The following is a 14,768-nucleotide window of genomic DNA, read 5'->3' on the forward strand; positions in this document are numbered from 1 at the left end:
CCTCTGGTGATATGGCGATATGGCGATATGGCGATACGGTGATATGGTGATACGGTGATATGTTGATATGGTAATACGGTGATATGGTGATATGGTGATAACGGTGATATGACGATATGGTGATATGGTGATATGGCGATAACGGTGATATGGTGATATGGCGATAACGGTGATATGACGATAACGGTGATATGACGATATGGTGATACGGTGATATGGTGATATGACGATATGGTGATATGGCGATAACGGTGATATGGCGATATGACGATATGGTGATACGGTGATATGGCGATATGGTGATACGGTGATACGGTGATATGGCGATATGGTGATACGGTGATACGGCGATATGGCGATAACGGTGATACGGTGATATGGCGATATGGTGATACGGTGATATGGTAGGCTATACCCATGAACGCACTTCCACTGGAAACAACTAAACTGATTGATATAAGGTAAAATGTATATATACATTTTCATTGATTCCTGGGCTGGCCGGGAAGTAAGGACCCCTTAGAGGCCAACATGACATGGAGATGAAAGCCAGCTTTTGCATTGAGGGTGTTGATGGCTAAATCCTACTGGATTTGTGATTCAGCTTGGTTGGCTATTTGGAGTGGAAGGGACAGGAGACAGACCCTAGAGGGCCTGTCCAAGGTGGAGGGACCCAACAGAAGACCAGGACACCTAAACCCTCATGTAAGGACAAGTTATAAATAAATCTGCATCACAGAACGGCACAATGAGGAAACCTACCTATTTCCTCGCTGCTTTGGTGAAGGACAATGAGTCAGTAGTTTTGCAAGTCTGTGCCGAAATAATGCTACAACCTGTGTGGTCTGAAAAGTCTTAGGCTAGGAGTTTACTTAAAAATTTACTTAAAACTGCCCCTCGACTGGGTGTGGCCTTCTGTAGAGGAATACATTTTCAACCTAGCCCTTAAGGAATTTCCACAAAGTGCCAAGTAAGATCAGACCGCACACACAAACATTTGAAAAACATACGAAGAGACAAAGAATGAGGTAGCAAACCAGCAGAGACAATGTCCCCTAGAATCAGGTATCCACATGCTCGAAATACCAGAACTATCAGATAGAGAATCTAAAACTTTTATTTTTTAATTTTTTAAAAATGTTTTTTATTTATTTTTAAGAGACAGCATGAGCAGGGGAGAGTCAGAGAGAGAGGGAGACACAGAATCTGAAGCAGTCTCCAGGCTCTGAGCTGTCAGCACAGAGTCTGATGCAGAGCTTGAACCCATGAACCATGAGATCATGACCTGAGCCAAAGCTGGACACTTAACCGACTGAGCCATCTAGGTGCCCCTAAAACTGTTTTAGAATGTTCAGAAAAATGAAAGAATGAACTCAATATATAAATACAAAATAAGAGGCCAAAAGGAAAAAAAAAGATTTGGAGAAGTACAGAACAGACATCCAGTACTGAAAGATGCAATTATAATTGTAGATATAAAATTCAGTGGCTGGATGAAAGTCGTGGATTGAACACAGCTGAAAGGAGCATTAGTGGAGTGGAAAATAGTTCCAAATTAGTTATCCAGAAAGCCACCCAAAAGACAAAGATAAAATACGGAGGACAGGTATAAGAGACATGGGAGAAAGAGAGGCCAAGAGATTTCTTACTGGATTTCCAGATATGTAGGGAAATATAGGGAAGAGAGGTATTGGAAAGGATGCCGGCTGAGAAGCTCACGCCAGCCAAATGAAAAGAAACGCCTATGTAGACACGTCCCAGTGACACCGCAGAGCACAGCCAGAGAGAGGACAGGAAAGGCAGTGAGAGGAGAAACCAGACTGGCCTAGGAGACCGCCCGCCCGCTGAGGCTGGTGTCCCAGGTGTGAGACCATGGGAAGGCCTCTCCTGTGCACGGGGAGGAAAGTATTCGCCAGCCTAGAATCGTAAGGCTGACGTCTCTTTCTGCGGGAACACTGGGGCCCTTTCCTCTTCTTACCATAGCATAGGCTCAAGCCCTGACGTCAGGCCATGTGGAAAAGGGAGACACAGGTGTCCCCTTTTCCCTGTGGTGTTCAAGGTCACCTTTCAACTGCATCCTTCCTTCGTACTACCAAGCATGCCTCTTATTGTCACACATGCATGCAGTTTGAAAGAAGCGTTAGTTAGAGAAGGGTCTTTGTAGTTTGGCTCTGATTCTTGATTTGGGTGATTGTTAAGTAGGCATTTGCCTTAATTATAACTAAACCCTGCAAATATATGTACTTTTCTACCTATGAGTCATATTTCATAAGCATAATAAGTTCAATAAACAGATTAGACATAGCAGAAGAAATAAGTGAACTGGAAGACTAGCCAGAAAAAATCTCAGCCAGAAGGCAGCGCAGAGACTTAGAGATGGAACTGGGGCTCTGTAAAGACAGTACTGAGGGATGAGACGGGGCACCTAAAGGGGCAGTGGCTGAGGGCTCTCCAGAACCGAGGGAGGACTCTGTCCCACTGATTCAGGAAGCCAAAGAAATCCCAGCAGGATTAAAGATGGGGGGGGCACAGCTACCCCCAGACCGAGAGATCTGCCAAGAAGCCAAAGGACAACTTCCAGACAAAGGTGATTTCTGAATAGCAACAGAGCAGCCAGGCGAGTGCACCCATGATGACAACGTGCGGAGGGAAAATCACTGCCATCTTAGGATTCTACATAAAGAACGCATCTTTCATATTTTCAGTATTGAAACAAAGACGCCCTAAAACAAAAATGACTCCCCCCCGCAGCAGATCCAGTGAAAGAACTTTAAAGGATGGACTTTAGGTGGAAAGAAAGTGTCCCCAGACGGACGGTTAGAAGTGATGCAGGAAAGAGTGAAGGGCACAGAGTGAATGTGCCGTTGGAGCCTGACACCTGCTGACCTCAGGAGGCACTAAGGATCGCGCGATGCTGACGCTGGGAATTTAAAAATAGGATAGAATTAAACTACACGACAGGAGATACACTGAGAGGAAGGACTAGCGTAAGATGCTCTCGAGTCGTTAGGTCGTCCAGCAGGAGGATTAAAAATCTGGATTAAGTTTAGACTTTGAAAAATATGCAGGTTATCATTTCCAGAGCAACTGTCACAAGCCTAAAAATGGAGTGACTAATTCCCAAATTTAGAGGCAGACAAATGGAACCATCAAAAGGGGGTTAACCGAAAAGAAGGCAAGAAGCCCGCAGAACAGGGCAGACCAAACAGAAATCCCAAATGGATTCGTAATTATAATAAATGTCCCACTTTTAAAAGGCAAAGATTGTCTGCCTAGGTAACAAATAGTAAAATCCTCTGAGAGAAAACCGAAACAGGTTTACAGAAAGGTTAAAACATGAAAGGGCTTAAAGACATACCATTTCAATGAACACTCGTCTAAGGAAAGGTGGTGTCACTAATACCTGGTGACACGCCGTGTGCCCCTGAAGCAGAGAGACGGAGTCGGGGTGCGAGGCGCGGGGTCGGGGAGACAGCTGTGAGGGCAGAGGGCCCGAGCGGAGTGGGCGGAGGAGCTGCCCCGCGGGCTGGGGAGGCGGGGAGGGGGAGGTTGGGGGGAGCCGGCGCCGGGCTCCAGGGACACCCACACTGTCCCTTTCTCCAGCTGATGGTGCGTACACAAGCATTTGTCTGATTTTTGTTCTTTAAATCTTACACATAGCTTAAAAATAGGGTTTTGTGTCTCTTCAATACACAATTAAGACATAAAAAATATTACATTAAAACAGAAACATAAAGCTGGATTCCCGGCGAGTTTCCAGGTTGAAGCTGGGCACCTAACCCTCCCAGCCTCAGTTTCCTCCAGTGAAAAAGGACGTTAATTTCTGCCGGAAGTGCTCCGGTGACTTCCACTTATCCCTGCACTCACCCGTGTCCCCTGGCCTGCTGGCCGGGCTTCGGTCTCCGTGGCCACCACCGACAGTGAGCAAAGCCAGGACGTGCTGAGCTGCAGGCCCCAGCGGCTTCGTGCCACTGTGTGTGCCCTGTGCTTTGTCCAGAGAGCTTCTCCCCCACGTGCATCGCTCCCGGCTCCCCGGCTTGTTCCAGAGGGGCTCTGAGGTAGCTTATAGGCACACGGATAGTGCGAGACAGACACTGGCTGATAGAAGCAGATGGGGCCACCGGGATGGTACAGACACATCCACCGTGCAGCCCTTTACAGCGCGGCTAAGGGTGTCCCCGGAGCGGACGGGAGCCCCGTAGAGGTCAGAACAGAGGACGGCAGCGAGCGGTGGGGTGTGGGGTGTGACCTGGCGCCTCACTTCTCCACCCGTGACCTTGCTCTCCCTCGGACTCTGCACACCAGGACGATGATGGCCCCTGGCCCACACCGTTGCAGTGAGGATCAAATCAGATGGATTTACTAAGCGTCCGCTCTAATCTCTCACTTCCCACACCACCCGGGAGGGAGAAATGTTAGTGTATTTCATTTTATGGGTGAGGAAACTGAGGCACGGAGAAGCTAGGGTCCGCACTGCCGGCCGACGGCAGTGCCTAAGAAATGCCTTGTGTGCTTGTAAGTATGTAATTTAGAAATCCTTATCATTTTGATCTCTGCGTGCCCTACGTGAGCATTTATTTGGTTAAAACATTTTAACAAAAAGTTCTTATTTTTATTTTTAAGGGGAGGTGGGAATGAAATGGATTGCTGTCGCACAGTAAGAGACCTTGAAATCCAAGTAGGAGAAAAGGTAACAGAGATCTTTTAAAATTCTTCCCCCCGCACCTTCCCCCTCCCCCCCTCCACCCCACACCTTTTGTCAAAAGTCATTGTTAGCAGAGGTGGGTGAAATAGAAGGAGCCACACCTCGGGGTCTGCGCCCTCCTGCAAAGCCGTCTGACAAATAGATACGGCCGGGGGCCCAGGCGAAAGCCCCTAGTCAGAGGCTCCGCCGCCACAAGTGCTGGGATATTAATCACTTTGGTATGAACTTCAGGTCCTCAGTCGTCCGGCTGCCCCTTCTGGGTCTGTCAAAGGCTGAAGCAGGGATCTCTTTAGAAAGAGAAAACTCCTGCTTTTCGGCGGGAAATGCCAATTCAGGGCAGCGTGGTAAAACTACCCGGTAAAACTCAGAGCCACGCACATTTCAGTATGGAGCCACAGAAGCTGCCGCCTGTGCTCCCAAGAGGAGCAGGGAGCTTTGCTCCCGTTGGCCGATTCCGGTTGGACACGGTCGCCCGCCGCTAGGCAGGGAGGAGAGGCTGGTGGCTTTCTGGGGTTGGAATCAGACCCCTTTTAAAATGCATTTGAGCCTGTCAGTTACACGAGCAGTTTGAGAATCCTGATTTAATTTACCCGATTCAATATGTTGGTTTGAAATGTGACAAATTTTCTTTCCATTTTGAACCTTCTGAGAGTTTCATGCATTTCAAAATAAAAAGTAGCCAGAAATCCACAAAATGTTTGTCTAAATTTCCCTGGCTGATGCCACTGACACCAGAAAATTCATCTTCCAGTGATATTTTTTAGCCTTACATACTCCCAAAAGTCTGGTTTCACTCTAGTCTACATTAGTAAGAACTGGTGTCATTATTTGCTTCTGCTATTGTTTGGTTCATTTGTTATTCTGTAAAAAATATGTAATATGATTGGTATTATTTATGGTACGCCTTTCATTTGTCTCTTCATAAACTGTGTTAATCATGAAATACTCCTGGGAAAGTCAACCGTTTATGAGAATCATCATATTAACGTAAACACCATCGTGGATCCAATATAAAGCATTTCAGGGGCGCCTGGGGGGCTCAGTCGGTTGAGCATCCAACTCTTGATTTCAGCTCAGGTCATGATCTCATGGTTTGTGAGATCAAGTCCCATTTTGGGCTCTGCACTAACCGCGCTGAGCCTGCTTGGAATTCTCTATCTCCCTCTCTCTCTGCCCCTTCCCTGCCCAGGATCTCTCTCTCTCTCTCTGGAAAATAAATAAATAAACATTTAAAAAAAGTACAGCCTTTCAGTGAGCCTGGCGCACATGGACCTAGGCAGGGATTGGAAATTACCAACAATCAGGCTTTGGTGAGGACACTTAGAAGGGAACTCCGGCCCTTGATCTAATTCCTGTTATCCCAGCCCCTCCCTCTTATCCCACTGGTTAGGAGTGAGTTAATCAGTGGGCTTACACAGTGCGGCTTTCTAGCAACTTCTGGGGAAAAGGCTGAGAAGGGGTGATTGCAGTATCACTAAATCCCTGGGCAGGCAGGTAGAGTAGGACAAGACGGACCCGGGGACTGTTAAAAAAAAACCCACGAAACTCAACCAAGTAAATGTGAAGATCTAACCGGCTTCATTGAGCCATTCGGGGCTTGAGCAGCATCCCCAGGAGGCAGAGGAGAGGGAGCTGCAAGGAGACGGTTAGTTATATAAGGAGGGGGCGGGGCCAGAAGCTGCTAGCAAAGGGAAAGGATTATTTCAGGCCACGTCATCTTTCCTGGGGCAAAGGGATCTTACTAGGTGATTACCTCATCTTTCTTTGGGAGGGGGAGGACTAGAGAGGGCCCACGTGACAGATGACCTCATCCGTGCTGAACAGTAATTTCCAGATGGATTGGCTTCAAATTCCACTCCTGGAGAAGCTGAAACTTCAAGTCTTGGTTTGCTCTGCTGAGGACAAGGGACTCCCCTGAGTGCCTGTGGCTTCCTAATGGGACCCGGTCAGCTCTGGGTTTCCATCTTGGAGCTTTGCCATTCACCAGCGGCTTTGACGAGTCCTTATCACTGGGTTTCTTCCTCCATTAGTGGGGATAATAACATCACGTCGAAGAATACTTAACTCAAGGGGACAGAGAGATAGTTCTCAGACTCTGTCTCCCTGTAGGGTTAGGACAGGAAGCTTCTATTCTGTGCCCTGAAGGCAGGGGCTGACACAGGCACTTTTGGTTCAGTGGCACATGCTAGTGTGCATACATCGTACGTTCCAAACAAAATGGCGGAAAACTCCTCCTAGGGGAGGGGATCTTAGTATTATAATGAGCATAAGGTAACTCCGGGGCAACTCAGGGGGGCTTCTGCCCAGGTCCTCAGCTCCAGTCCAGCTCAAACTGGCTCCCGTAAGGGGCTGTCGGGCAAGACGCACCTAGCAAGGGGCTCTCGGGTGAAACCTCTAGCTGGGCGTCTTCTTGGCCGCACCTGTTGGCTTTGCAAACAAAACACACCCTTCCCTTCTTCCCTTCTGCTGATAGCTTTTCCTCTCCCATCTGAGCAACTTCCTGTGACATCCTAGTTCACAGAAGCGCTCTTGTGTGTGTAAAGCACCTGGCACAGTTGCACGATGCCAGGGACGCTGTCTTATTACACCAGCTGCCTGTGAGGCGAGGCAGGAGCACCGGTGAGCCTCGTCCCTTCCCGCCCGCTCCCAAAATAAACAGAACAGACGAGATGCCCTCACCTGCTGGCTCTGTGTGGGAGCGGATTTCCAGTTAAGACTCTCATCCTGCAAATGGCCCGCACACGAGCACCGGAGGCTGCGCTGAGTACCTGGGAAAAGCAGGCTCTCTTCAGACATGTGTTGTCACTGCCGGGCGATCTATATGGCTTGAGAATGAGAGATGGCTCATTATTTTGTTTTAAATATAAGTCCACATGGCTTGTTAGAGCCAAGAATGCGTGCAAATGTCTCTGAATTTCGGGAGCCAGACGTTGCTAAGTGGTGTGTGTGGTCTAGCCTTCGTAAACTAACGGATAGTTAGCAGTCAGCGCCCCAGGCCGACCGAACCCCGGCGCTTGTGCTTCCGAATTGTTTTCCTCCGCATGAGCTTGGTCCGGTGGCTGTTTCCTCAGCCTCTCCCTTCTTCGTGGGCACTTAGACCCTCCAACATACGTGCACGTTCCCGCTCGCTATCCAGTTGAACCCTTGGGCTCTCTGAGCCTCGTTTTCTCTGCCGGTCACATGGTGGGATGGGGGGCCAGCCTGGATGACCCCCAGGTCCCGTCTCTGCATCCTTTGGTGACTGTGGTCCCCGGCTTCACGGGCAGAGGCTGCTGTCTGATCCCGGGGAGGCCTGTGTGTGGGTGGGAGGCTCTGTTAGCCCAGGCGGTGCTCAGGCCGCCATCGCCTGGCCCCAGCCGGTCCCGGTCCCCTGTGGGCGCTGCCCGGGGTCCTCAGAAGGGACTCTGAGTCCTGGGCTTGCCTCGCTTGCTCCCACTCCCTTGGCCCTTGCCTTTCATTTGTTCACAAATACGCTCTTTCCTTTGCTCCTCTTCGGGGCCCCGACTTGGTATCTGCTTGACGGGTCCTTGAGGTCTCTGGTCTATTAGATTCTCCGCTCTCGTAGTCTCCTAGGGAAGCAGAGGCGTGTAGTGGGAATGGGGTACACCTGGCCTGAGCCAACCCCGATCCCTCCTGGGGGCGTGGCCTGACTCCCTCCCTGAAGCACAGGCCCCCCAGAGGGTGGGTAATATGAACACAAATGGAAACTGGAGGATTTGTTAGAGGGGGAAGGGAATAGGGGCACGTGGATTTGCAGAAGGAGACCGACAGCATCCGCTTCAGCCTCCCACTAAAGGACCCCCACCCCCCACCCCACCCTAATCCTTTGGCCACTCTGGATTTTTTGAATTTTGCAAGCTCTGTGAATAATAGCACTGATTGAGCGCTTACTGGGAGCGTTCTGTGTATTGTATGGTGTTAAATTATTTTGTTCAAGGGGTGCCTGGGTGGCTCAGCCTGTTGTGTCTGACTTCAGCTCAGGTCACGATCTTGGCTGTTCACGAGTTCCAGCCCCGTGTCGGGCTCTGTGCTGACAGCTCAGAGCCTGGAATCTGCTTCAGATTCTGTGTCTCCCTCCCTCTCTGCCCCTCTCCGGCTTGTGCTCTGTCTCTCTCTGTTTCTAAAATAAATAAACATTCAAAAAATTTTTTTGCATTATTTCATTCGAGGGGAGCCCTACAAGGCAGGCGCCATCCTTATCCCACACTGATATGGAAGGAATCTAGGATGGAGGGTGAGCATTTTGACCAAGGCCACACAGCTGGTAGGCAGAGAAGCTGCCGTTCTGCCGTGGCTGCTCAGTTCCAGAGTCCCTGCCCTTCGCCAGCAGGCCACCTGCTCTCCGAGGCCCATTTGGGAAACGTGTGGGTGCCTCCTTGGCATTCAGCACAGGAGGCTCTTTGTTACGCCTGCAGGTGGACCGGCCGCGCACAGAGAAGTCACCTTCGCCATACGCACGAGTGCAGTTTTCTGTTCCGACCACAGAGTCCTCTTTTCATCCAAATAGCATCTACTTCGTGTGGGCATTTGGGAGTTTGTTTTCCTTTTTCTCACTCTGACGCCCTGCCTTTGTCACAGTCCTTCCCACGTCCTCAGGCTTTCATGCTCCATGCCTGTCCTGCAGCTCCCCAGCTGCACCCTGCCCCCGTGGCAGGGCCCAAGGCCTAGCAATTCTCCAGCGGAAGAGCCTCCTAGGGAAACAAAAAGGGCGAAGGCAAAGCCTCAGTGGCTGCAGGGTAACCAAGTTTTGGTCTTTGTAGTCTGTTTTATCTCTTGTCAATTCCCCCCGCCCCCGAAGGCGAGGTGGAAATGCCAGAAAATCTCATCCCCCTGCTTGAGGTGGGGCGGATGGTCATGGCGAGCCGTGACCGGGAGTTACTGACGGAAAGCTATTCTGACCCGTATGAGAACACAGGGTATGTTTAGAGATGGCATGACCCTTCGCCATGGCCCCATATGGAAAAAAAACCCGTTCTTAACTGAAGACCAGAATCCAAGCACGTATGATTCAGTTAAAGACATAAAAGAAGAAAAAAATAAATAAACAGACACATCCAGAGCCCCAGGCTGTGCTCCTGTTCCGTCACCCACCGAATCGAGGATGCTGTTTTAAGCCTGGGCGCCGTGATGTCACAACATCTGGTCCGCCCCGTCGGCCGTGACTAGTGTGTCCGCCGGACACTGAGCGGCCTTGCACAGGTTTTCATGGGCTTACCCTGGTACCGTGGAGTAGGGGAGCTGCAGCCTCGATCCTTCCAGAAGTAATTAGTGAATAACGAGGGGCTCTGAGCTGCTCTCTTGGTTTGTAATATCTTCGTGCGGAAGAGACAAAAGTAATGGGTCGATTTATTTTCTTAAATAGGTGAGTTTTCCCGAGGAAAAAAAAAGAAAGAAATTTAAAAAATTATTGCTTGAGAAATAAAGCAACAGTCATTAGAATCACAACCGTTTCATAAACGCACCTTCACATTATAACACCACATTAGCATGAACGAATGTACCAGAATGCAGTCTGTTTGCCTCATAAAAAGACTGTGTCAAACTCAGAATGAGGCCATTTACTAAAACATACAAGCTTTTGGTTAATTTATAATATTCTCCTAACCCCACTTTTATCACCTCCCCTTTGGTGCACTTGGTAATAATCGCCTAGGATAACAGGTATTTGAACACATCTCCTCTTTCGTCTGAAGAAAATATTAGCATATCGCAGAGCTGTTGGGACAGATTGTATCTGAGCCACTTTTTCCTCCCCGCAGAAACCCTATCAATCATAACTGAATATAGTGATTAATAATGTCACAGCCAGCTCTCATCTGTGTGTCTGTGTGCAGCTAAATGGAGGGGAGTGCTTACGTTCTGATCCGGAGAATCTCACATAACACAATCGTCAGTTGCCATCTTAGAAAAAAATTAGATTGAAGAGTCTTCGATCCCAGGACCTATTTTTGGCTGCTCTATTGTTAATTTACTAACGTTCCGTCAGGAAGCTAACGCAAAGATTCTATGACGTCAGAGCTTGTATCATTTCAGACTAAGTTTATGGTTTTTTGGTTTTTGTTTGTTTTTAATGTTTATTTTTGAAGGAGAGAGAGAGAGAGAGAGAGAGAGAGAGGGAGGGAGAGAGAGGGAGATACAGAATTTGAAGGAGGCGCCAGGCTCCAAGCTGTCAGCACAGAGCCTGACGCGGGGCTCGAACTCATCAGCTGTGAGATCATGACCTGAGCCCAAGTTGAATGCTAAACTGACTGAGCCGCCCAGGCGCCCTGTTTTTTGTTTTGTTTTAATCTTCTTGCATGTGGCAAAATCAATAGTTCAGTCGAGATCGTAGGGGAGACAGACTGCGGCCCTTGGGCCTCGCCGGCTGGGGGTGCACGCAGCCCCGCGCACTGTCCCAGGGCCTGGGAGCAAGCCGGTCTCTCTGGAGTCTGCTTCCTCGGCTGTGAAATGGAGAATCAATACTGCGAGGTTTTTCCAATATTGTCGCGATTCTTGGTGACAGTAAACATATGATGAACTTGCCATAGTGCTGGGGCATAGAAGTTACTCAGAAAATCAGGATATGGAGGAGAGAAGACATGAGTTGTCATGTGGAAAGTGAAATGATAGTGTGTGGTCACTGTGGTCTTAGGCCACAGAGAGCTCTGTGCCACGGTACGCGGACACGTGTGGCCCCGGACTCACCACTGTCCGCAGAGTAGCTGGCAACTTTTCCTTATATCTTATTCGCAGTGTTTCTTTATTGGCCCCTCCCCCACGTCCAGCATGTCCCGTCTGCCGCATCCTGTGTGCTGTATCGGGAACCCATCCATCTCTCCTGTCCCCACTGCCACCGACGTCCCCACCCTGTGCTTCGTCAGGGACCCCTGCCCCGGACCCCGTACAATCTCCATTCCGCACAACGCCCAGAGTTATCTGTTCACAACAGGAGCCGCGTCTCACCAGACCCCTCTGGTTCGGATGCCCCGTGGCTTTTGGGGGCCCATCAAGGAAGCATCCCACAAACATCCTGGCTTACATGGCTCAGCATGTGAGATCCCTCCAGGGAGATTTTTTAAAAAATGTTTAGTTTTGAGAGAGTGAGAGAGACAGCGAGCACAGGAGAGGGACAGAGAGAGAGGGAGACACAGAATCCAAAGCAGGCTCCAGGCTCTGAGCTGTCAGCACAGAGCCCGACGCGGGGCTCGAACCCACAGACCGTGAGATCATGACCTGAGCCGAAGTCGGACACTTAACCCCCCAGGAGTTTTTTTTTGGACCAGACTATCTAAAATTCCATATTTCCCCTAACACTTAAGACATTCTGAGATTTTTGTTTGCTTGCGTGTTTATCACTAAGATATATGCCCCTTGGGGAGTGGGTGCCTTCTGTCTTGCTCACTGTTGTAACTTTAGTGCCTTGAGCTGATCCTGGCACTTAAGGAGACCTCAGCAAACATTTACCGAATGAAGAAATGGGTCTGTAGGAAAGGTTCCCAGTAATGGGAGGAGCCAGGAAATGCTGCAGGGGGCAGGGGAGACTGGCAGTCGAGGTGCCTTGGATGGGGTTTTCGTATGCCGGAGGTAGAGAAGGACATGAGATGTGGGGTACCTTTCTAGATTTGGCACCTTTTACAAACATATATAGAGATTTAAAAAAATTTTTTTAAGTTTATTTTGAGAGAGGTGGGGGGAGAGAGAGTGTCTTCAAGTGGGGGAGGGGCAGAGAGAAGGAGAAAGAGGGAGAATCCCAGGCAGGCTCCGCACCATCAGCACAGAGCCCGATGCGGGTCTGGAACTCACAAACTTCGAGATAACGACCTGAGCCGAGATCAAGAGTCGGTTGCTTAAGTGACTGCCCCACCCAGGTGCCCCTACATGTGGCACCTTTTATTTTTTATTTATTTTGTTGTTGTTTTTTTAATGTTTATTTTATTTTAGAGAGACAGAGAGACCGAGCATGAGCAGGAGAAGGGCAGAGAGAGAAGGAGACACAGAACTGGAAGCAGGCTCCAGGCTCTGAGCTAGCTGTCAGCACAGAGCCTGATGTGGGGCTCAAACCCACGAACCGCGAGATCATGCCCTGAGCCGAAGTCGGACGCTTCACTGACTGAGCCACCCAGGCGCCCCGATGTGGCACCTTTTAAAAGCCCTAGTTGTTTAGACCTGGGGCTTATTTTCATAGCCGTGACCGAAGTTCCATGGTAGCCAACACCTCTTATTAGAAGTCTCTGTGTGTTGCGGGTAAATCAAAGGCGAGAGAAGGTTTACAGGCCTGTGGTGTATGTAGTGGCAAGTTTCCCTCTTCACCTTGGCCGCAAGGAAACCCAGAGCCAGGTTTTTGGATTTTTGCTCCCCAGTAGCAACTCTGACTCTTAGGTTGCAGTAGCTCTTTTTTCAGCTCCCTCCTCTCTGCTCCCGTGGATCTCATTTCGCCGTCTTTTTGTGGAAGCTTGTTCAGTTTTTTGGAAAGGCAGGATTTGCCTGCGTTCAGTAAGTAAACGCATCATTCTGGGCCCGTGGGGGCGAGTGCCAGAGCGGGGAGAGGTAGCGGCAGCCCTGGGCACGGAGGCGAAGCCTTTGTTGAAGGTGAGCAGTGCCCGGCCACGGCTGCTCCCGCGTGTCCCCACGTGGAAACTGTGCATTTATGGGGTGCTGAATGTAGTCTAATTTTTTCCTATCTGGTTTGGCTCATCTCTACCAGCTGGTAAATAGGAAATGTTCGCGGTAGGAAGCCAATACTCTGCAGAGTGTAAACAGATGGAATTGATATAAAGTGACAAGTAGACTGTGCGATGGAGAATACGGAGCCAAAAGTAAGAACGTAACAGTCGAGCCACTTACTCCGTTCCAGTTCATTTAGTCCTGAATAGCGCCTCGTATCTGCACAGCTGTGTTGTTCTTTTTTTCCCTCTTTCTTTCTTCTGGGCTGATAATGACAATTTCAAAGAAAAACTTTAATTAAAGATTTTATACGAAATAGCCAAAAGTAGAATAATAAGGAAAATGAGCGTTGATGTGTTTATTGTAAGAAAAACCCTTTTGCACACGGTTTCATTTAAAAAAATTTTGCTCCTTAAATTTAAAATGAATGTAGTCGTGGTGACAGGAAGGTGCCAGACGGACAGCCGTGGATGCTGAACCCTTCCATGTTGGCTGCAGAGCCAAGACGTAGAGGCTGCGAGAAGCCCCCTCCCCTTGGGGCTCCGTCCCCGGGCAGGTGGGGAGGATGCACGCTGACCCCCTTCTGCTAGAAACCGGGCGGGGAAGGGTGCTGCTGGGGGAGGAACCGACAGAAAACAGCTCAACGGCAGCCAATAAGACACCGCCGTGGACACTTTCCAGTTAAGTTCCCGCAGGGGCAGTGCTCCGGCCTTCCTCCGGGAAGGGCCACAGCGGAGCCGGGTCTAGAGGAGGATTATTTTGCAGGCTGACTGGGCCTTCTGGGCTTCTGGGGGGACACATCAGGGCTTCTCTCCCCTCCGTTAACGTCTGGGTGGTCATATTTATTTGGGTTCACAGCTTTCCTTCCTGGAGCTCCAAGTGCCAGAAAAAGAATTTTCAACAAAGAACCTTCGAGCACTAATAGCAGCCACAGTTAGCGGCTTATTGAGCCGTCTGAACGCAGTGGGGTACAGACGTGCAGCGGCTTGGCTTCTGCTTCTCACCGTTCGCAAGCAGCCGCTAGCAAGCCCGCCTTGTCGTCCCCTACGCGCGTCCCAGGCGGGCCTCCTGGCTCTCGGGCCGCACCTGCTGACGCACGAGTCTCGCATGGGCGAGTCCAGTTTAAACCTTGAGCTCGGACCCAGCCCGGCGGGCTGCCTCCTCCCCTTCCTGCTTCGCGAGGGCAGCACGAGCTGCCTGTTCTCTGGTCCTTCTCTCCCTCTCCCCCGGGGATTGTTGGGGTCCGTGATGAGGGCTGGGAAAGGGAACATGTCCTCTCTCTGCACTGGTGTCTTGGTGTCCCCCCTGTAGGCTCCTCAGGCGTGTGGGGGCCTTGGAACTGTGCGGTTCCTGGATGCAGAGGTCCTGGCTTAACGTCCTCTGGACCTGTCCCGCTCAGGTGCATGGTCCATCACCTGAG

General features: G+C 50.0%; 1 protein-coding gene across 1 annotated transcript in view; it reads left to right on the forward strand.

The window, feature by feature from the left end:
- The window catches only part of EFCAB6 (EF-hand calcium binding domain 6), a 223,589-nt gene that overhangs the window by 41,355 nt on the left and 167,466 nt on the right, over positions 1-14,768 (forward strand). Inside the window, exon 7 of the mRNA XM_029954101.1 lies at positions 4,624-4,690. Coding sequence (XP_029809961.1) covers positions 4,624-4,690 — 67 coding nt within the window. The remainder of the gene's footprint in view (positions 1-4,623; positions 4,691-14,768) is intronic.

The sequence above is a fragment of the Suricata suricatta genome, chromosome 10 (assembly GCF_006229205.1).
Source record: "Suricata suricatta isolate VVHF042 chromosome 10, meerkat_22Aug2017_6uvM2_HiC, whole genome shotgun sequence".
Taxonomy (NCBI): Eukaryota; Metazoa; Chordata; class Mammalia; order Carnivora; family Herpestidae; genus Suricata; species Suricata suricatta.